Source organism: Humulus lupulus, chromosome 5 (assembly GCF_963169125.1).
Source record: "Humulus lupulus chromosome 5, drHumLupu1.1, whole genome shotgun sequence".
In the NCBI taxonomy this organism is placed as follows: domain Eukaryota; kingdom Viridiplantae; phylum Streptophyta; class Magnoliopsida; order Rosales; family Cannabaceae; genus Humulus; species Humulus lupulus.
In genome coordinates this window covers 84716234-84740815 of record NC_084797.1, presented here as the reverse complement: position 1 = coordinate 84740815, position 24582 = coordinate 84716234, and the positions used below count along the sequence as shown (strand labels likewise).

At 36.4% G+C, this 24582-nt stretch overlaps 1 protein-coding gene across 2 annotated transcripts; it reads left to right on the top strand.

The window, feature by feature from the left end:
* The first annotated feature begins 16612 nt into the window (after window positions 1-16612).
* On the top strand, window positions 16613-23266 carry LOC133777495 (uncharacterized). 2 transcript variants are annotated; one of them, XM_062217132.1, is made up of 6 exons: window positions 16613-17146; window positions 17338-17470; window positions 18203-18356; window positions 20458-20500; window positions 21461-21770; window positions 21878-23266. In XM_062217132.1, the coding sequence occupies exons 1-6, from the start codon at window positions 16931-16933 to the stop codon at window positions 21919-21921; spliced, it is 900 nt and encodes a 299-aa protein (XP_062073116.1). In that variant the 5' UTR covers window positions 16613-16930; the 3' UTR covers window positions 21922-23266. The 2 variants fall into 2 exon arrangements, with proteins under 2 accessions (XP_062073116.1, XP_062073117.1); XM_062217133.1 differs by having other exon boundaries at window positions 16614-17146; window positions 21858-23266.
* The last annotated feature ends 1316 nt before the right edge of the window (window positions 23267-24582 follow it).

The window sequence follows — 24582 nt, the reverse complement described above, 5'->3', positions numbered from 1 at the left end:
AATGACAGTGGTAATGATGAGAAACTCATCATTCATCTAACCATATCTAGTAACGTTCTATTCCGACTTTCTGAAACATCATTTTACTGTGTTGTTTCAGGTGTAGTGAGTTGGAATTGAATGCCATGCTCACGTTGATTGTTCTTGAATTCACAGTTCAAGTACTCTCTTCCTCGATCAGATCGAAGTGCTTTTTAGTGATTTACCTAAGTGCTTTTTAGCCTTTGCTTGAAATTCTTTGGACTTTCCAAAAGTCTCAGATTTTCTTTGCATAAGTATAGGTAACCATATCTCGAATAATCGTCAATGAAAGTGACGAAATATTCACAACCTCCTCTTGCTTGTACATTAAGTGGATTGCAAAATCCATATGTATTAGCTGAAGTGGTCCTGTGGCTCTTGAACCTTTAGCTGAGAAAGGTCTCTTGGTCATTTTTCCTTCTAGACAGGATTTATAAACAGGGAGAGATCCAATACATGGTTCTCTTAAAGATTATCTTTTACAAGCCTATTTATTCTGTCTAGACCAATATGGTCCAATCTCAAGTGTCACAGATATGTTTCACTATCAGAATCAGTTTAATAGATCTAGGATTAGTTGTTTTTAAATAATTCAAAATTATAAAAATTTGTCATTCATTATAAGTATGTAAACTTTGTTTATCCCAAAGCATTTGCATAACAAATAAATAGATAATTTCTTTAAATAATAACTACTTTATTAATAAAAGAAATAAATGTTATGCAAAAATAGAAATAAGTTTCCAAACATTAATAATCAAAATTATTAACAATAAACTAAATTTCTAGACTGTAGTTTTCTTTGTTTAAAGAAATCTAAAATTTCTAAAACAAAATAAAGAAATTTAAATTGTTCAACTAACAATAAAATTACTAAATAAAACTACTGCTCTCCAACTTCTCCAGCTCCTTACTCGCTACCAAAATCCTCATCAGTCTCTTCCTCCTTTTCAGGGTTCTGATTCTGCAAAAGGAAAGACAAAAGAAAAATAGTTTAGTGGCATATATTTTTGAATCTACTATCCAAAAATTTGAATCTGATATTCATTGTATTTGAATCTATTATTCAAAGTTGAAAAATATATGTAAATCTTATTTACCTTTTTCGTTTGATATAAACGACGACTCTCAGCATAGACTTCCTCTGTCATTGCTCGCCACATCTCATGGGCTGAGTCATAGTGTATATATTTTTCCTTTGTTTCGTCAGGCATGGTTGAAAGCATGCAATAACGTGCCATACGATCGGATTTCATCCAATCTGCATATTTTTCTTCTGCTTCATAGCTAGTAGCCAGAGGTGGTTCTGTTGGAGGTTTTTCACAGACAGTTGGCATCATCTTCTTATAAGAAAAAATAGTCAACATGCCTCGAAACCAGTGTTTCATATTTCTAGGTTCAAAAACCAAGGATTTGAGAAAGGCATCGGTGTGTGATTCACCAATAGACATTTTGCTGGTAATAAATAAGTACAAATTATTATTATTATATTTAGAAAAATAAATATCAAAGTTTCGGAAATTAAACGTGATGCATGAGCACAATTAAAACACAAAATAAAGATTAATTTCCACGATAAAATTTTCTAACAATTTAAGTGCCGCCTTAGGGTCGGTCAAATTAATTTTAGAGAATTTATAAGACATTCTTATCTTTATTGTTTAATACTTAAAATAAACTTTATTTTCTCTTTTAAACATTAAAGTACCGCTTAGTTTGGTCAAGTTATGATTATCCACTCTCAAGCTTAATCATAACTTTGTGAGTGTAACCCATTATTTCGGAGTTCATGACTTAACTTAGGATATGCCGCCTTAGGGTCGGTCAAGCCTAAAATACATCATTAGTTCCTATCTATGTAAGAAATATAACCTTGCTATTGATATGTCCAGACACCTTCCTTAGGGGGACGAAAACAAAGCCGTCGCGAGGCGCTATTCATATCTCACGGTGTCATATTAATAATGGAGACCATGGGTTATGTTTGAGATATCAACCCTCTCCCACTCACTATTTTGAAATAAGTGTTTTTAACCTAATTAATTCCAAATTAATTATAGTTTCTTTAAACTTTATGAACACAATTAAAATTGGAAAGAAAGCGAGTTTCTAGGTCCATGTCCAATTTTAAATTACCAATCATTTCATCTAAACTTTACTAAAAAACACTTTTTAAAATAAAGTTGGTTTAAAGAAATTAAGTCATAAAGACTTAAAAATTGGTGTGACATTTTACCAAGTTTTCAAAATAAAACTAAGTAATTTACATGCAATTGATTTCACAAAACAATTCATATAAACATATAGGACAATCCTAATAATCATGTTTCTACTAATGAGATGCATGATTATGACTGTGTGGGTTTTTTATGTATGGCATACAATGCATGAACATGTTATCAATCACATTAATCACATGAATATAATTATTTAAATAAATAAATAAACAATAAATGTTGAACCGGGTGCTTTTGGGTATTTCTAATTTTACAACCACTTTATAAAATTAAAATAAAATAAAATGCCTTGATCTCCATCGGGCTTCTTTACTTTACTGTCGGTAGGATTTGTGGCATTGTTGGTCCAGAACAATAATAAGAAAACAATTTTCAAATTATTTTTGATTAATTAAAACAAACTTTTAAATAATCATTCTTTTTATTTTTCTTTTTAATTAAAACAACTTTTAATTAAAAACTGAAATGAATTTAAATCTGTTATTTTGAAGAAAAAAAAATTAAATAAGATATTCAAAAAAGTTTGTTAAGACAACAAAATATCTCATTGTTTAAATATCAAATTTAAAAAATAGGATATTTAAACATTTTAAAATTTAAAAAAATAACAGATTAATTTCAGAAAAAAAAATAAAAAAATTCTGGACTGTCAGGCGGGGCCACACGGCGTCAAAATGGGGCCGCCGGGGCCAGACCGTACGGACATGTCCATATATCCGTCCGTACGACGTCCGTACGACGTCGGGCAGTGGCTCGGAGGTTGGCCTCGGAGGTGCGGTGGCTGATTTCTGAATTTCGGGCTCCGTTCTGGCTTTTGTGTGATCGGAATTACAATTTTTATGGTATCGAAAACCAAATAAAATTACATAAATCCTATGCCCTTTCATGGCTTACACAATGATCTAATCATAAACAAATCCTAACCCAAAAACGCTATACAATTAACGATTCAACATTCTCACGCATTCAATCACATTAAGCCATCCATTCATAAATAAATGTATAAAATTAAACCCACACAGATTCAATACATATATATGTGAAGATGGCTCTGGTACCATTTGTTGGTTTTTATTGATCAAATCAGAGATTATGCGCAGCAGAACAACAATCAAATTGTCAGATTAATCCCATAAGATTTCTAGATCTACTTCTTCACACTCATATATATATTGAATCAAGGACAAGAATAGAAACATTACCTCAGGTCCTTCCTTGCTGCTATCTTTTCGTATGGCTGAATCCTTGAGATCTCACACCAAGATCTTCCAAAATGTTCTCAGTCACACAAAGGACGAGTGTGGGCTCGCTATACAAATAATAGGCAATAACTATTTATCAGATATTCTCAACACATGAGATCTGATAAAGTTTGGGCCTAGGTTTTGTGAAGAACAATGACCTTTGTTTTTGTCACTGTTCTCTTTCTCTGAGAGAATCCTAGATATTTTTCTATCCCTGAAAACTTACGTTCTGTGAAAACTGATATCCAATATTTAATAATATCCAATATATTAAAATATTTGTTATTTTAAACAAATTCAAAATAACTGATCAGTTATCAGATTTTTGTTTAAATAATAATATTTTAATCATATTAAAATATATCATTATTTATTTAATATTTAAATAGCTAAAATTGTGGAATCAAGAGACTCAGTCCATCTCTTATGCGTGTAGCACAGTGCATGTGCACTGTGCCACACGTGTACCACATGCATGTGCAGGCATGTGATTTTTCCCAATTTTATTATTATTTAAATACCAAAAATCCCAAAAATAAATTAATTCAAAATTAATTATATTTTTGTTAAATCAAATAATTAATTAATTCTTAATTAATTAATTACACATAATTAAACAATAATTATGTTTGATACATAGAAAAATATTTTACTTATCACATAAGTCCTTTTTGCCCAATTTTTGTATTTGCCTTTGACTGTGATTGTTTGAGCCATTTTGGGGGCCATGAACCTATAACATTAAGCTCCAATAAATTGAAACTAAATAATTAAACTCTTTAATTATAATAGTTAATTTATTAATTCTGATATTACTCCACTATAAATTCATAATTGCACTCTTTATGTTATAGATATACTTTTACAGAAATCTTTTTCTTAAGTCGTCCATTGATATAACCATCTTACAATAGTTCAACCCTCTAATTAATTAGTTCATAAATTAGAATGGAAGAATTACCATTTAACCTTTCTAATTTACTTCTTATTCCTTAAGTACCATTAATTCACTAGTGAATAATTAATCTATAATCTAATTATAGATTTGAGCTCAAAATCATTCAGTTCCAGAATTAACCCTTAAGGGAACTAATATACGATCCGTTAGGAAATATTAGATTCCGTATTGTTGATACATGTTCCCAGCCATCCATGATATTAAATCTCCAAAACAAAAGTCATTAGCCTCATTCTTTGAAGAGACCTTAACGAATGAATCAAAAGATTTAATAAACATGAACAGGAGTTCATGAACACTCAGGATTAAGGTTGATCTATAAATGATCATCATTTTTGATATGAATTACAAGTATTTATTGTTAAATGGTTTTTGGATAAAGACTTTAATTCACATTGGTCCATGTCATATATAATCATATTATATAAAGCACCTTTACCGAGATGTCTTTCCACATCAATAATCCGAATCTAGATTATTTGTATCATAATGATACTCAGTAAACCGTACTTACAACACCAATTAAAGAATTCCATAACTTTAATTTGTTATTGTTGACTATTTTTATTCATTCATGTGATCTTAATTCTCTCGTACTAATACAAGATCACATCCTCAATAATGAATATGGAATTTTTCTGATATTTACAAAATTATTCAAACAATAATTTAACAATCTAAATATAACAATAAGAATTAAACCATTGTATTTATTTATTCACAGAAAAAACAAATGTATTTACATGCTTTTAGGACACACTCCTAACAACCCTCTCCTGTGACACTGTCACGATATCCTTGGTCGCCTGGAGTTCGCTCTTCAGGCTGGCCACTTGGTCCTTCAGCTCCTTTGCCTTGGCAACCGCCTTCAGCTTCCTTCCCGACGAGGTGGCAAGTTCGGCCCGAACCTTCTTCAGCTCAGACTGGGTTTTCTCAAGCTCTTTCTCGAGCTCCTGGACCCGGGCTGTAAGGCAGTCCTTCTCAGCAGTAGACGCAGAGAGGTTGCTAGACGTGTCGGCAAACCGCATAGCCACCATATAGGCCTGTACAAAAAAGTTAACAACAGCAACAATAAGTGACAAAAGCAAAAGACATGTACATAAACACCTATACATAATAGGGCCGACGCGAGGTGGAGGGACTCACCCAAGCCATGGTATGCCTTAGGTTCTCCCCAAGGTCTGTCTGAGCAACATTCCCAAGGCCACTCCAATCAGATACGGGGAGGCTCGAGGAAAGTTGGATGTATCGCTGCCCATAAGACATCGCCATCCGAGTCACCCAGGGTTCCCCATCCGCACCAGGGGCACCGGGCTGGATGAGGACGGACGACCCGCTCGCTGAAACGGGAGGGGGCGCGGTGAAGGTGGAAAACGGAGGATCTGGTAGATCAGAGGGAGGCTCCAAAAGGTCGGCGTAATAAGTCCCCGATAGTCCGGGGTCGAGAGGAGCCTGAGTGAAGGCGTCGTAACCCTCAGGGTCAGGGCAAACATAACACCCTAGAACGCCCTGCTGGCCTGGAGAGTGAGGAGCTATGTCCGGATCATAGGAGGCACACGGGGGGCATCCCCCAGGAGATTGAGGCAGCTGGTGAGATCCCTCGCGGTCAAGAGGGGCTTCCTCCGGGTCTTCCTCATCCTCATCGTCATCTGGGCAAGGCTCGGCCAAGGCCTCCTTCGTCTTCATGGACCCAGATATGGTCCACAGCAACTTGGGGTCAGAGACGGGAGACAGCTTGTGGCGGTTCAGATTTTTCACGGTGAAAAGGCGCTCCGCCTCTTTCATGGCAGGATCAGCGCTGAGGAACCTTCTCATGTCTTTCGCTTCTGACCCGACGACGACGGGTGCGGCGAATTGCTCTGCATAATACGCACCATAGTCGATGTGAGCGTAAGGCACGAAACCATAAGTTGCAAAAAAAAAAAAAAAAGAGGAAGTGATGCTCAGAGTACTTACTGGGAGTTGCCCGGAAATGCTCACGGACGGAGAGTGGGCCTTCCACGAAGAAAAAGTCCCGCTTCCAAGCCCCCGGGTTAGACACCGAACCCTCTATCAAAGAGGCCCCGTTGTTGGCTTTTTGTAAGTAGTAAAAGCCTTTTGAATTGTGAGGGGGCATGAGGTTGTAGAGGAAATGCACCTCAGTTGCCATAGGGGTGCGTTTCAACAGTTTCATATATGCAATGAAAAGGCAGCTCAAAATCAGCTAGCCATTGGGTGCCAGCTGAAGCGGAGCAAGGTCAAAGTAGTTGAGGACCGCAACAAAGAACGGGTGTAACGGGACGGTACCACCCGCTTTCAGAATGTGCTCACTGAGGGCCACGAAGCCGGGTCTAGGGCGGTCAGCCCGGCATGCCTCCAAAGGGGCGTATAGAGCATAATCTGAAGGGACGCGATAATGATTCACAATGTCCATCAGTTTGTTTTCGGACACATGCGACACCAGCTCGGACGCTAGTAAAGGGGCATCGTCATGTTCTTGGGTAGATACCTGTCGTCTTGCCCTCGGCATATCTACAAAATCAAAAGAAAAATGTGAGGAAGAGACAGAACACTTGACCCTCCATTTTTTCTTCCTAGCAAGAGTCTTCCATCGAGGGAGCGACTGCGAAAGTGCTAAGCTAGGAAAAACTGAGACTAAGGGCTGAGGAGAAGCAGAGGCAGCCCCATGACAGTCATCAGGTGAAGGTGGGCTGGAAGGCTCAGGCGGAAGGTGTCCCTCCATAAACTCCAACTCCCACTGCAATTCAAAGAGGGTCATCCTAAGGCTCGCTACATGGTCACTAAGGTCTGGGGGGGAAGGTGCTCCGTCTCCTCTCGACACCGAGTCAATTTCACTCTCCACCACCCAAACCTTACGCCTAAGTTCAGCCATGTACTCAAGATGGTGGATACGGGCCTGCCTTAAGGAGTCATAGTCCTGGTAGGGGTTTTCCTCCGAGGACTCTGAATCAGAGGACAGGTCAATAAATTCAACCCCTGGAGGTATGTCGGACGGGCCATCACTGGCCATTAGACCTCGTCCCGAAAGCGAAAAGGGGTTCACGTATAAATGAGGGGATGGCTACAAAACACAAAGGAATAGGCTTAATATCTCTAGGTGCAACGTCCTAAATGACCCACTACAGGGTATAAAAAAGAGGGGCATGCATGTAGTCAAACTCACTACAAGCTTAAGCCAAGGTACCCCATCCCGAGCAATGCCAATTTGGACCCAATGAATGTGAGGGAAAAAGAAAATATACCTCAAGCGGTTAAGATGGAGTGTAGTTGGGGTCGAAAGGAGGTCGAGGGACAAAAATCACCAAAGGGTCGAAAGTACGCGTCTACAAGAATAGACCAAAAGGATGTGTTAGCCTCCAAATAGACATGCCAAAAATTAGCTTATGTAAAAAAAAAAAAAAAAAAAAGGGTGAATGATGGAAATGAAGTGAAAAAATAAAATAAAGGGAACTATGGCAAAAGTGAGGTTGTGGGGGATTGAACCCCTTACCTCTTGAAAGAGGAAGGATTCTCCAAACCACTAAGCCAAGGAAGTAAGGTGAAAATAATAGGCCTTGCATGAAGGCCTATTTATAAGGATCAAGGAGAATAGTCTACAAGAGCACCTAAAGGTACTCTCCTAAACTGGGGGGCAAGTGTTGATGCTCAAAATCTCATCAAGGGAAAATATGAGATCAATGCAAGGCCCTCGGACCATCATCGTCTCGGGAAGTCATCACACCATCACGTCGCGAGCCTGGATCCGTGCCTCATGGGATCAATGCCATGTGGCCCCCATTCTCAAGGCATAGATGCGAAGCACCACTGGCCTCGCTCGGCCACCCAGGCGCTGACATCGTCGGCCTCGCTCGGCCACCCAGGCGCGGGACACTTTTGGCCTCGCTTGGCCACGCCCAGCCGCGGCCGCGAAGCTCCAGCCATCTCGCTCAGCCACGCCATTAGATGGCCACACGAATGGGCCACGTGCAGGAGGCCTCGCGGGGGGGGGGGGACTCATGAGCAGCTTGGGAAAGGCAACGCGAGGGAGGCCTCACAAAGGGGACTCGTGAGCGTCAGGAGAGCCATGCCACCAAGGGGAATGATGAGGACACCAAGACTAAAGATCCAAGTCAAGTTCCAGTTGGTCCGGTGACGAGGGCGCGAGCCAAGAGATTCAAAGAAGAACTTAACAACCTAGTCCACAGAGTCCTAAAAATAGGAGGAGACCGTGGTCAACACTGAAGGAGAACAAAGACTTGTACTGCTCATCAAAGTAGACTCAGTTTAGGAGCTTGATCAATATTTAGCTTCTTGTAATGAGTCTTATTGGACTTTGGCATCTTGTATTTTTATTTTAATCAGTCACTTAATCACATTTTATTTAGTCTTTGTTTTTTTGCGAAAGTCAAACATTTGACTTGTGAGAGTCCAAGAGTCTTTCTATGTGTGATTGTTAGGGTTTTCATTAGGAAGACAAAGGGGCTTTTCTTTCATGTAATTTCGGTCATATTAGGGCTTGTAAACGTTTGGGAAATTCAGATTATGATAAAATGAAATTTGTGAGTTTTTTCTTCTTGAGTTCTTGAAGAAACTATTAGAACTTATCAAGGGGTTCCTTGTGGCGTTCAACCTAACTTATCAAACGGATTCCCATCCCCGTTTGTGGCGTCTTCCTCATACCAAGGTTCGTGCTTGGCTAAGCATTGGGTCGCAGTTCTTCATTCCAATTTCGTGTGTTCTTGGTGGTTGCCATATTTGGTGTCGGGTTTCACCACAATCGTTGGTGTGGTTCGTATCAGTTGGTATCAGAGCTTAGGATCATCCGGTTTGGCCTATCCTTTTTCATTTGTGTTTTCTATTCAATTCGTTTTTCAATATTAGGGTTTCTGAAATAAAAAAAAAATTCATCATCTAGTCGTGTTTTGAGTTCTTTGTCCTTGTTTTTTTTTTCTTGTGAAATCCGAAACTACTATAGTTAATTTCCTTATTTCAATTGTTTCCTTGTTCAATCATTTCCTTATTTCCAAAGTTTCCATTATTTCTTTGTGAAATCCCTTGAAATCTTAAACTAGTCTACACAAAGTTTCAATTCCTTTGTTATCCCTTGTTTCAAATGATTTTTTTTTTTGTGAAATCCGAAAGTACTCTAGAGCCACAAATTGGTATTGTTAATTCCCTTGTTTCAATTGTGTCCCTGGTTTCAATTGTTGCTTTATTTGTGGTGAAATCTGAGATTGTTTAGGTGCCACGGATTGATTGGTTCTTTATTATTGGTTTTGGGGAATATTGGTTCTTTGTTATTGGGCGTGTACCACAGATTGTTATTGGGAGTATTGGTTTTCACAGATTGGTTTTCATGTTATTGGGAGTGTTGTTGAATCATAGATTGGTTCTTGAATCTGTTTTAGTAACACAGATTGCTTGGTTTTCGGGTTGGCTCTTTGGTATTCATTTTTTTTTCTTTTCAGAAATTGAGTATCTGGTTTATCAAATTTGAGAGATAAAAAAAAAAGGAAGAAAGAAAAGGAAAAGTCAAGGGGATCCGAGACCAAAAAAAAAAATCTGGAAACCCCTCTTAACTTTTTTTTGTTCTATTCTTGTTCCCTATGGTCTAGGGGCCTTTTTGCCAAAACCCCACACAAGTGTTTCAAAAATCATCAATTTTCGCCAATTTTTTCATCGGTGTTTGTTTGGTTTGTTTGGTAGGATTTGCTGCTTGAACCTCCATATTACCGTTTGATTAGTTTTCAAAGGGCTTAAAGAAGAATACGAGTGGAAAAAGGCAGAGGTGTGAGCTTATTTGAGGGTAAAAGCCATCAAAGTTGAGTGAAACACGAGTGGACTTGAGTGACAATTTCTAAGTGAAAACACGTGAGGGAGTGTGGTGAGATCTTTTTCTATAACTGCTCTAACCTTATTTTTTGCAGATTTTCAATCATGTCACAAAATACAGAAAGAAATGCAGGCAATGACACTCCACCACCTACAGTTCCAAATCTACAAATTGAAGCTTTAATGGGGGAGATGAGGAGGATGTTGAGGGAGGAGTGTGAACAAATACATGAGAGGTTTATAGGGTAGAAGAGGGAACACAACGGAGGCCATGGAGGAATAGGGTGTACCAAAGGGAGGATGAGAATGAAGGGGATTTGGAAGGGGTAGTTTCTGATGAAGAGTTTGATAGGATGTCAGCGGGTAACCATAGGAGGTATGGTCGGGATAGAGAAGCTAGGAACCAGGTAGATAATTATTTAGGAAATATCAGGATGAGAATTCCAGCATTTCAGGGGAAGAGTGATCCTAAAGCATACCTTGAGTGGGAGAAGAAGATGGAGTTGGTTTTCGATTGTCACAACTACTCTGACATGAAGAAGGTAAAACTAGCTGCCATTGAATTTACTGATTATGCTATTGTTTGGTGGGATCAGTTGTGCATCAACAGGAGGCGAAATGGAGATCGTGCCATTGACACTTGGGAGGCTATGAAGAGGGTGATGAGGCGAAGGTTTGTACCATCTCATTATTATCGAGATCTATACCTTAAGTTGCAAGGTCTTCGTCAAGGTTACAAGAGTGTTGATGAGTATTACAAGGAGATGGAGATGGCTATGATTAGAGCCAATGGGGAAGAGGATCGGGAGGCGACAATGGCAAGGTTTTTGAATGGGTTGAACCGAGAGATTGCTAATCCGATTGAGCTACACCATTATGTGGAAATAGAAGATTTGGTGCATATGGCAATCAAAGTTGAGAGGCAGCTCAAGAAGGGTAGTTCAAGTTCAAAGCCAAGACCGAGCCCACACAATCCAAGTACAACACCTTGGAGGTCGAACTATCCAAAGAAAGAAGACCAACCTGCTTCATCCTTTACACCAAAACCTGCCACCGCAGCCACGACCCCTCAAGGTAAAACATCCCCTACTTCATCCCGTTCTAGTGAGATAAAGTGTTTCAAATGTCAGGGGCGAGGACACATAGCTAGCCAATGTCCAAACAAGTGAGTTATGGTAATTCGGGATAATGGGGAGATAGATTCCAAAGAGGAAGATGATCTTGATGACATGCCACCATTGGAGGACGCTTCTATGGCTGATGAGGAGTTTGGGGTAGAATCTGGTGAGATGCTTGCACTAGTCACACGACGAGCCTTAAATTTGCAATCAAAAGAAGAGGAAGAAGAGGTGCAGCGGGAGAACTTCTTTCACACTCGTTGTCATGTGAAAGACAAGGTATGTAGTGTGATTATTGATGGAGGTAGTTGTACTAATGTTGCTAGTTCTTCCATGGTTGAGAAGCTGGGGCTCCCAACGCTTAAACATCCTCGTCCATACAAGTTGCAGTGGTTGAATGATAGTGGTGAAGTGAGGGTTACAAAACAAGTTTTGGTATCATTTCGAATTGGCAAATATGAGGATGAGGTATTGTGCGATGTGGTTCCAATGCAAGCTGGACATCTCCTTCTAGGAAGGCCTTGGCTATTTGATCGGCGAGACCAGCATGATGGCTTCACCAACAAGTACTCATTCACGTTCCGTCAACGAACAATCACTCTAGCTCCATTGACGCCAAAGCAAGTATATGAAGACCAAGTGAGGTTGCAAAAATTGAGTGATAAAAAAAAATTGAGTGAGCAAAAGAATGAGAGTGAAAAGATGAATGAGAGTGAGAAAAAAGAGAGACAAAGAGAGAAAAGGGCCGAATCAAGTGAGAGAGAAAAGAAAGAGAAGAGTTCGATCAATGAGGGAAAATTAGAGAGAAAACAAAATATTTTTTATGCAAAAAAAAGTGAGGTTAAGCGAGCATTGCGTACAAAACAGCCAATGATTTTACTCATGTACAAGGAGGCTCTTTTAAAAACTAACCAACTTGATGCTAACAAGGGTCGTCACAAGCTGGTTTTTGAGCCCGGTGATTGGGTATGGTTACACATGAGGAAAGAGCGATTCCCAGCACAAAGACGTTCCAAATTGCTACCTCGAGGAGATGGTCCATTTCAAGTACTTGAAAGGATCAATGACAATGCCTACCGACTCGATTTACCAGGTGAGTATACTGTTAGTGCTACTTTTAATGTTTCTAATTTGAGTCCTTTTGATGGAGGTGACGATTTGAGGTCAAATCTTTCTCAAGAGGGGGGGAATGATGAGGACACCAAGACTAAAGATCCAAGTCAAGTTCCAGTTGGTCCGGTGACGAGGGCGCGAGCCAAGAGATTCAAAGAAGAACTTAACAACCTAGTCCACAGAGTCCTAAAAACAGGAGGAGACCGTGGTCAACACTGAAGGAGAACAAAGACTTGTACTGCTCATCAAAGTAGACTAAGTTTAGGAGCTTGATCAATATTTAGCTTCTTGTAATGAGTCTTATTGGACTTTGGCATCTTGTATTTTTATTTTAATCAGTCACTTAATCACGTTTTATTTAGTCTTTGTTTTTTTGCGAAAGTCAAACATTTGACTTGTGAGAGTTCAAGAGTCTTTCTATGTGTGATTGTTAGGGTTTTCATTAGGAAGACAAAGGGGCTTTTCTTTCATGTAAGTTCGGCCATATTAGGGCTTGTAAACGTTTGGGAAATTCAGATTATGATAAAATGAAATTTGTGAGTTTTTTCTTCTTGAGTTCTTGAAGAAACTATTAGAACTTATCAAGAGGTTCCTTGTGGCGTTCAACCTGACTTATCAAACGGATTCCCATCCCCGTTTGTGGCGTCTTCCTCATACCAAGGTTCGTGCTTGGCTAAGCATTGGGTCGCGGTTCTTCATTCCAATTTCGTGTGTTCTTGGTGGCTGCCATATTTGGTGTCGGGTTTCACCACAATCGTTGGTGTGGTTCGTATCAAAGGGGCTCGTGAGGGAGGCATCTTGCCTCGTACCCTTAGACATCCGGCGAGGCCACGTGCTTATCACCTATGCCCGTAGGTGGCCTCGAGGTGCTTCAGGCATCTCGTGCCAAGGACCCAAGACCCCCACCTTTCGCCACGACCATTACACGCACCAAGGGTCCCATTCCTTACACCTTGAGACCCCAATGCTTAGAGCTCCAGTACGAGACAAATGGAACATACTTGTACGATATAGTACTGGGTACGACCGTTAAAACCTTGTATGTCGAGTACGGACCCCCGTACCAGTGGGGTAGTGGGAGTGCTGGGATAAGGGTTATGGCCCGTGCGTCTACGACCATGAGTCAGAGTCGACACCACTACCACCTACGCCACTATGCCTGACACCACTCCTCAGACATGGGTACGGACAGGTAGTGGAGGCATCCTCCTGATGCCTGCCCCTGTACTGGATGTACGACCACAACCTCTGAAATCACTCTCCTGACAGAGTACTTATGTACCCCTTGGTCTCCTGGACCACCCTGTATCTAAGGCCATTAGAGCCTGTTATAAAATGAACTCTCACTCCACCTGAAGGGAGGTGGGAAAATTTACGGTAGCAAGTGCATGAGAGTGAATGGAAGATTGATTTCTCCATTGTTGTTCTGTCATTGTTCTTGAGTTATTACTTACATTTCTACAGCTTTTTCATTGACTATCTTTACTTGATAATTTTTTCCAACTCAACTTAGTTGACGAGTTCTCACCGTCAACACATGGTAATATGTTGACGAATGAAGAATCAGTGTATCACCATCACCATCTGCGTAGTGGTTTTTTTTTTTTTTTTTGAAAATGGGATATAAAAATTATAGGGGAATTCTCCTATAGGGGCTTTACTTTAAGCCCTACCAGTGGGGCTCTCAGTGTTCTCGACCCGTGAATAGTTTTTGGCGCGATTTTTTTATGACCATGTATATTGTAGCTATTTAGAGTATCCTGCAAATTTTCAGAAAATTCCGAATAGTTTACAGTTTCGAAAACTAAGTTCGAACATGTTGTTGCACGCGTGACTAATTTTTTTTATAAGCGTAGAAAATAATATGTTTAAACCTAGTTTTCGGTACTGTAAACTATTCAAAATTTTTTGAAATTTTGCAGGATGCTCTAAATAGCTACAATATACACGGTTATAAAAAAATCGCACTAAAAACTATTCACGAGTCGAGAAATACTGAAAGCCCCACCAATAGAGCTTAAAGTGAAGTCCCTACAGAAGAAATGTCCAAAAATTATATACTTAATGAAAAAATAAATAGTTGAAACTCTTGATTGGGAAAAGAAAAAACAAAAAACAAAAAAGGAAAAAGCGGAGAGGAGAGGAGAGGAGAGGAGAGGCGATGAGTGAAAGTGAGCTGGAAGTGGGGCCTTATAGAATGTGGGGGAGGATGTGGATAAAGCTGCGATGCAGGCATGTGTATGAGTTTGGTCACATACACACTGCGCTACTGTGCTTTCTCTGACTGTTGTTTTGCTTTGGGTATTTGGTATTTTTGAGATAAAGATTTCAGAATATTATTTTATGTATGTTCAAGTGAGTTGGATTAATATTATTAGTATTATGGTCCTTTCTATGTTGTAAATGTAATGTGCGAATTGTAATTATTAAGAGAAGCAATGGATATTATTGTCACTTTCTTTGGTCAAAGAAATTGGGAGACAGCTACCCCATTTGCCAGCCAATCATTTCCTTTTTGGTTTTGTTTGATTCCTTGCCTCTCTGGCTAGCTAGCTCTCTCATCCTGGCCATTGGTTATTTTGATCCAACAGCTACCGTTTTCTTGTCCTACGTAGTTTCTCTCAACTCAACCACATGCTTAAAAACCTCTCATTTTGCATGAAATCAAGTACTAATTTGGTGTCCACGTCAAGCACACTCTATCTGTCAACTCTCAACAAAGGCAAACTATTTCATTTTCAATTTCATAAAAGAGCATATCACATTAGGGTTTTCATTTTACGCAAGCACACAGCCCTCTTCTCTCCCAGGCCTTTTTAAAACCCTAAACATTTAATTTTATAAATTTGATTATTTAAAATTGAAAAAATAATAATCAAAGGGAAATTTTATGTTATATGCATAATAACTTAGTGAAATTTTTTAATATGCCACCATAACTTACTATCCCAAATATATGAAAATTTCAATTTTTTAGATAAAAATAGCCCTAACATCGAAATTGCATCATTTGGGATAATAATCAAGTTTTCATGATTGCATCGAACTAGCATCGATGTACCATCGATTTTGCATCAAAACACCATCGATGTACTATCAATTTTACATCGAAATACTATCGATTTTGCATCGAAAAAACCTCGTTTTGGCAAAAAAAAAAAAAAACTTTTTATGATTGCATCGAAAGAATATCAAAACACCATCGATTTTGCATCGAAAAATCGATGGTGCATTGATGATATTTCGATGCAATCATGAAAACTTAATTTTTATCCAAAACGATGTTTTTTCGATGCAAAATCGATGGTGTTTCGATACAAAATCGATGGTATTTTGATGCAAAATCGATGGTATTTTGATGCAAAATCGATGGTACATCGATGCTGATGGAGATTCGATGTAAAATCGATGGTATATTAATGATGTTTCGATGCAAAATCGATGGTACATCGATGATGTTTCGATTCAAAGTTGATAGTATTTCGATGCAATCATGAAAACTTGATTATTATCCTAAACAATGTTTTTTCAATACAATTTCAATATTAAAGATATTTTTGTCTAAAAAAAAATTAAAATTATCATATATTTAGAATAATAAATTATGGTAACATATTAAAAAAATTTCCAAGTTATTATCCATATAATATAAAATTTACCTAATCAAATTGGTCAGCTTCGGTCAGCTTCGAGGAGCAACATGAGAACTTACAAGATACAACATCATCGTTCCCAGCCTTTATGTTTTTTTTTTCAAGTAATGGAATAACAATTAATTAATTTATTAGACAGCTAACCTTTTGGACTTCCCGCGTGATTTCTCTCTCGTCAATATTTTTGTATGCCTTTACTACCCTCAATCTAAAGCAGGTGATATAGCTCACATAATGCGTAATATAGCATAAAAGGTAGGCCTTGGTGGTCATTTTATACAAAGACATAATAATAGAGAAGGAAGGCACCCCCACGCTCATTATTAGGCGTGGGTAGGTTAAGGAGTGATTAAACATGGCATTTGAGAAAGACGAGCAGAAGTAGGCGCGTGACATATAATAATGGAAGAAGGTGGGGGCTGCTTATGTATATAATTCATGTCTGTATTATGAGAGAAGGCTCTTTGTTTATTTTTCATTTTTTTTTCTATTTCCAACTTTTCCTTTCTTTCTTTCATCATCTTCTTCTTCCTATTTTTCCAATCCCCTCCCTCTCTTTATTTTTGCTCTATGACCTAAATCTCAACCCTAAATCCAAGAGTAGTAGTGGTAGTAGTACTTGGTTTGGTGGTGACCGCAGCTAGCTGGTTCTTATATTTCTATCTAGGATAGATCGATCTTCGAAAAATCAAGTCCCTCCAAACAAATCATTAAGCTATATTTAGCTAGATCTGAAGACTTAGTTTAATCACAATAAAGGATATAAATCGAATTGATGATGATGAATAAGATGAGTTCTACTCCAGGTGGTAATTTGGGTGGTGGTGGTGGGCAGTTTGGTGATACGACGTACACAAAGGTGTTTGTTGGAGGGTTGGCTTGGGAGACCCAGAAAGAAACCATGAAGAGTTACTTTGAACAATTTGGTGATATCTTGGAGGCTGTTGTTATCACCGACAAGGCCACAGGAAGATCCAAGGGTTATGGATTTGTAAGCACTTTCTTTCAAAATTTGGTTTTTGATTCCCTTTCCGGTCATATGAATTATCTAGATCATTTATCATTTTCCAGAAAAGTACTCTATTAGTAATACTATATAGTTACCAAGATACAGCTCATGCTAAAAAGTATGGTTTAATTATTTTGATGAATGATAATCTAAATGATTTCTTAAAATTTTAGGTTACTTTTCGTGAACCTGAAGCCGCCATGAGAGCTTGCGTCGATGCTTCTCCAGTTATAGATGGAAGGAGGGCCAATTGCAATCTTGCTTCTTTGGGTGCTCAGAGATCCAAGCCTTCCACTCCTAAGCATGGTACGTATATATATAATTATACCTCTTATTTTCTACATGTATATAAATAATATGTAATTAGTTCGAACAGTTTTTTTTTTATTTCTCTCGCGGATTTTATATTTACAGCTGGAGAACCAGATCTGGACTGTAGTAGGAGTAGTTGTCGGCCAATGAATAATTGATTTAATTAATTACTAATTATTTATTGGATGCTGGATATTCCATTGTAGTTACTTGTGATATAAAACACGCATTACGATGCATAAAAAATTTAGAAAAATATTCGGTTTATTTCACGAATAGTACGCGACGAGATGAGAAGAGACGGATTACGAATATTCTTCCTGTGTTATTATTATGTCAATCTATGTAGGTATGGGAGTCATCGATCTATCTAGGTTCGCTCCCCTTTGTGTTCTTAAGGAACAAAGTACATTTACAAATTACGGAATCATTTTCTTTCTCAAAAAATATACTTATATAAAGATGTCACAAATAGTTATGTAAATAATGATGAGTTTTGAGATGCCATGAGAGGAATGAATCAAAGAAAAACAAATGTACAGAAATGAATAATAACTGGTTCTGACTAGTTATGTCGTCCGTCTCTTCTTCAGTATCCACTACATACATATATATATTTATATATAAATGGAGTTAATTATAGCGTTTAATTAATTACTATATAATATGTAAACAGCATTGAGAAATAGCAGTGGGATACTTATATGTATATTTTTATAAATGCAGGAGGTGCAGGGAGGAACATAAGGGTGATGGGAACAGCGTTTCAGAGAAATAGTAATAGCACAGGTTTTGCAGTGGGAATGGGAGCAGCCTTTGCTTCCGCAGCAGCCTTCCCTCACTATGCCATCCAGCAAGGGATACCTTACAATGTTTATGGGTATGTTAAATAATGTATTGTTTATGCATGCTTTCAATAGATGCCATACAACAAACCAAACTCTCTTCTTCTCTACCACACTTATTTTCTTGCACGTGCAGCGCCAACTCATCGACATTTAAAGTGCTTACCTAGCAGCAGCAAGCTATAATCATATCTCTGTCTGCCATCTCCTATACATTTATATATCTACACGAGTATATCAATTATATATATATATAATATATATATTTATATGAGTAAATTGAAATGTTGCTTTTATGCCTAATTATTTTTTTTAGCTTTAAATATACTAAATTTCTTTGAAATATTTAACTTTTGTACCCAAATTTTTGTTCCCAGTAAATATACCCATGTTTTTTAAATTTTTTACTTTTATACTTATTTTTTTATTATTTTGAAAAATAATAAAAAAAAGTGAAGGAAAAATATAAATTCTTAATTAATTACACTTCCTTATTATTTTTCAAAATAATAATAAAAAAGTTGAGATTTTAAAATTAATGAAAATAACTAAAACTTATATTTTTTCACTTTTTTTTAAAACTTATATTTTATAGTGATGGAAAAATATAAATTTTTTAATAATTTTAATAAAATATTTATTAATTTTTAATTTAAAATTATTATTATGAGATAGAATAAGAAATAGAAAATAATTTAAAATTTCAAAAATAATTATAAATATATAATTTTTATTTACTTTCTTATTATTTTTCAAAATAATAAACAAAAGTAAAAGTATTTTAAAAATATTGGGTTTATTTACTGTCCAATAAAAGTTTGGATATAAAAATGCAATATTTTGAAAATATTAGGATCTGATTGGTTCATTATTGGAAAACTGTATTTTTTAAAAGTGAGATTCTGAAATGAAAATATAAATTTAGTGACTAAAAATATATTTATGAAAATGTGATTGGTTCAATGTCTGTAAACTGTTTTTGAGTTTTAAAAAACTGAATCTGTGATTGATATTAAATTTGAATATGTAATTGGTTCAACTGAATCTGAATATTATTTTAATTTTATATATTTTATCAATAGATTTACTTAAGTAAAATTTAATAATATTGAGAAATTAAAATTTAATAATAGTGCATTGATTAAATTCATAAATTTGCTTCAGCATATATATATGGAAAATTTGTCAATGGTTACTACCCATAGATGTGTACTAACAATTATGATGATGTGGCAACATAGTGACTTGGTATAATAAGTCACTAACAAATAAATATTTTTTTTCTACATTAATTTCGAATTTAGTTTTATTTTATCATAATTAATGTTGTTTCCAAATAATGAGAGACACTAGCTATATTTAGAAACTGACATGCATTTGTGAAGTGAAAAGTTTACAATATTATATTTTTATAATAAATATATGTTTTTCGTCAGGTAATCCTTCTAAAAATTTGAAAAAATCAAAATTTATATTTAGAAATATTAATTAATAATTATAAATATAGATCATTGATTTTAATCCAATAATATTAAAGTAATCATCCATATATAGTAACCATTAAAAATACATTCATATATATATAAACATATTATATATACTAACACACAATAGAAGCAAGTCACACTGAAAAAATCAGAAAATAGAGAAAATAATATTTTCTCGTTTTCAATTGTATAGGCAAAAGTTTAAAATCATATTCTGATTTTGTTTTATCAAATAACTAACCGTTCATGGATTATTATGGGATCATTTGGAATCATAAAATTGAATATTAATCACATACCAATCATGCCCTTAAAATATATTTAGAGCTAAAAAAAATATTAGGTATAAAAGTAAAACATTTTCAACCTTGATCATTTTTTCCATAATATATATATATATATGCGCACTTGATCTTCATTATTATTTCATTTGTTTTAACATGCACGCATGTTCAACATCTTTTCCTTCTTAATTTCTTTTTTCCTTTAGGGTTGCATGCGTGGTATAAAACATATATATATTGACCGCAACTTACGAATTTCAATATTTTATTATTAACATATCCATTTATGGGTCAAGGTTTTATTTATTTATTTATTCGAATTAACTATTTGGCGTTTCTTTGAATACTGCCATTTTCATTTTCAGGTACTCTCCCTACTCCCCAGATTACACTTACTCAACGCCTACGGTATGTACAAATTTCTCTTTTTTTTTTAATATATTTTAGTTACACATTTACATCTTAGGATGCGGTTGGGGCCGTACTCTTTTTGGGTAACGCGACAACGACTTTTCAACTTCCCTGAAAAACGGACCCGCTTTGCTTAGCTTTTCTACCGTTTTTTTTTTCTTTTTCTCTCTCTTACTTTCCCTGGTTCAAGAATTACAATATAAGTAAATTATAACGAGAGAGGTTAAAAAAAAATCAAACTAAACTTTTTCATTTAAAAAAATTATAGCTGACCTTTAAAGACAGCACATGCACTTATTTGAATAGGAGAATAAGTTACATTTTTTGAGGGAAAGATCTGATTGGATTGAATTAAATATTTTTTGCTATATCAAATTAGAAATGATATTAAAAATAATTAATCGAACAACCTAAATATATATCATGTGATTTTTTCGATACAAACGTTTGCTAGTTGCGATTCATAGGCCATTATTGTTTGTAGACGACTAAATAGAAGTTAAAACGATGACGTTCGTAACTGCACAAGCACAAGAAGTTTAATCGATATGTTGGGTGACCTTTAGCATTTCCGCATGCCATTCTGGCACGCGCTATACTTATATGTAAAACGTAAATAGAAAGAAATATCATATATAGTAGCACGTTATTTGGTTTAAACATGTATAAATTATATTTTTTTCCTGATTTTCAAACTTCATGCATATGCATGTGGTATCAACAAATAATTTAACCTATGGCGTTGTCCATTATGTTTATCAAAAAGATATATATATATATATTAATTATTAATTATTAATTTAATATATCGAAGTAATAAAATTAAAAGATAAAAGGATAAGGATAATATATGGTATATCCTTGCATATAAGTAATTCTACAACTACGTATATAGTTTTGTAACTTCCAGGCATAGCTAACTGATCTTCTCGTGTTGTGTGATTTCGGTCAACTTAGAGCTACTACGGTTTGTATGGGGGAGCGACAACACAATACCCTATGTATGGAACAGGGCCAGGGGGATTGGTGAGCGGTGGTGCAGCTGCAGCCTTCTACCCTTATCTACAATTCGGGGAAGGGGCGGCTACAGGAGGCGCTGCAGCTGCTGCAACCGCGGCAGGATATACCACTTCAGGTCAGGGCTACGGCGTCCAGTATCCTCACCATGGCCTCTTTCAGTACTCTTCCATCAACTCGGCTGGAGCATATCCGCAGCACTATGGTACACCTATGTCTCTTGTGCCCTCACCCGCCTTGCAATCAGCAGGTTTCTCACCTATATCACAACTCATTTCTTTTAAATTTAAAAGAAGAACTATTAAGTTTTGGAAAGAGGCACTAATATCTTTGACAGTGTGTTTTGCTGTACCACAGGCGTAAGCATGGGCGCCCTTCATGCACCAATTCCGCATCGCTAGAGAACATATTGTCAAATATGCATATAAAGTGGCTCTCCTCCAAGACCAACACATGCATCATCCTCATATGCTGCTTTTGAATATTTTCATTGATCATCATCAGCAACCTTTGGCCTAACCATGGTTAAATTCTCCCACTCTCTCATTCTATCCTAACTTGATCGAGCTCCAACTTTGGCATTTGGGCTCCATTTCGCATACAAAGTGCTCCACAAAGGAGCTCAAATCCACCTCCGAAATGAATGGAGGTGTGTCATGCATGCATTTTTTCCCTTTTCATCTTTTTGAAACAAAAGGGTTCCATGCAGAGAACCAAAGCACGTTAACTTACTCATCACCAACTCGAGCTAATGTTGGATTTAGCTATTAAGTTGGTAACAAGTGATTTCATCCTTAGCTTCAGGAAAGGCTTTGGTAAAAGAAGAAATCCCAAGTTTGACAGTACTACTAATTAGCCCATCAAAGGCATCATAACCTGGTTTGCAAATATTGTAAATTCAATGACCCATATATGTAGCAAGCCCTTCGCTTTAGATAAGGTCATTTAGATAATTAATTAGTGATTACCTCTAGATTTTGAGGCAGTACTAATTTGGCAAATCTCATGGGCATGGATTGCCTAATTATTTTGGCTGATAACATCACTAAGTTTTTAGGAATAGGATTCTAGAACTAGCAGTCTTATGTCTCTATATAAATGTACTTTTTCTTTCATACCAAAATGATTTTGCAATTTTTACAAAATGTGTCTAACCAACCAACCAACCAACCCTCCTCTAGTGTAAAGGGGAAGCAACGACTATTTCATCTTTGTTCCTTGTAAATTCATTGCGGCTAAACTATGGGAGTTTTGGCCCCATTGTACTAATTTAGGACCTAGGAATAAGATAGTATTTGGTTTTGTAGCACACATTAGCTTCTTTTTTTTTATTTTTTTATTTACAAGTTTTGTTGTCATCGTTTTGAGAACTCCATTGATGGATGTGGAACTCAAAGCATCTGCATATAACTCTAGGGAGATATTTTGGTTCCCTTGGGTTCTTCTCCACTAACACCGCCAACCATGGTTAGGACTTAGGTCATTCTCATCACTTTTTCTCCTCTACTCTGCATCATGATCCCTCTCTCTCTCTCTCTCTCTCTCTCTTTCTCTCTCAACTTTTACTTGAAGATGAAACTTGATCATACTCTTAAATTTTATCTATAAACCTATGGTTTGGATTGTATTCGGGGATCCTACTTTGGACAACTAATTCATTCTCCATCTATTTGGAGATGGAGAATGGATATGCTACATACTAGTATGTTTATTAATTTTCAAGTTGAGACCGCCATCTAGTGCTCACATCTCTGCTGATGCTTTTTAATTAAGTTTTGCTTATACATGATGCCCTTCTTGTCTTCAAAGCCTTCAAATATTATTAGTTTTTCAAGTGGAAACTAAACTCTTCACAAAATCCATTTAATTATTATTAATTAAATGATCAACTGTAATAGTACTGTGAAAGCTTTCGAGTTATAATTCAATCAATGGAGCTCCCTTGAGTTATATATAAAAAAATTGAAACAGAAAATAGAAAACATAGAAACAGCTATAAAAAAGGAGTAATATTAGCGATACTCTCAACCTTATAAATATATTTTTGTGCTGGACTCTCACATTTTAAATTGCGTGGCTATACATAATAACACATCATAGCGTATTTTAGATATGAATTAAGTGTATCTTTAGCACTACTCGGAAAAAAGAAAAAAAAAAAAATTGCTATGGGTACAAGAAAATAGCTAGCTTGTTTTCTTCAAGTAATTTTAAAAAATAAAATTTTCCAAAAATACAATTTTCCCCACTTTTTTTTTTTTGGGTTAAAAAAAATATAACATGATCCTATATTTGAAATATATAATTAATTCACAAAAATATTACTTTCAAGTCCTAATATTGCAACTTGTGATAATCACAAAAATAAAATCTACACCGAATTGATAAAATAAAAAAAATTATATATTGTTGATGCGGTTTTTTGGCAACAGAAGATTTAGAAATCCGACAATAGAGAGACTAGACTTTTGATAAATCAAATAGAAAGAAATGGGAAAAAATAGGAACACGGAATACTTACGGTGGTTCAGTGGTTAAAATCCACCTAGTCCACGAGTCACTCTTATTGATCTATTTTGGACTCTTGATGAAATTGTTTATGACAATTTCAGCAGAGTTTTGGCATACAGAAAGTCAATCCCTTTTTCTGTCCATTCCCCTTGTATTTATAAGAGATCATCATGGATAGTTTTGGGTAACCGTACATTAATATGAAAATTGAAAAATTTAGGTAACTTTCCATTTACATAAATACATGATTGTCCATTAATTCTATACCTGTTGTTGACGGTCAGAACTCGTCAACTAAGTTAAGTTATAAAAATAGTAACGTAGAGATTATCAAAAGAAATGCTTTAGAAATCTAAGTAAAAAATCCAAGAGTAATTGCAGAAGAAAAATGGTGAAGTCAGTTTGTATTGATTATGGTGCAATGCTACAGTAATTTTTCCAACCCCCTTCCATGTGGAAGTGGGGTTCATTTTATAGTAGGCTCTAATGGCCCTGGGTACATGGTGGTCTAGGGGACCAGGTGGTACATAAGTACACTGTCAGGAGAGTGG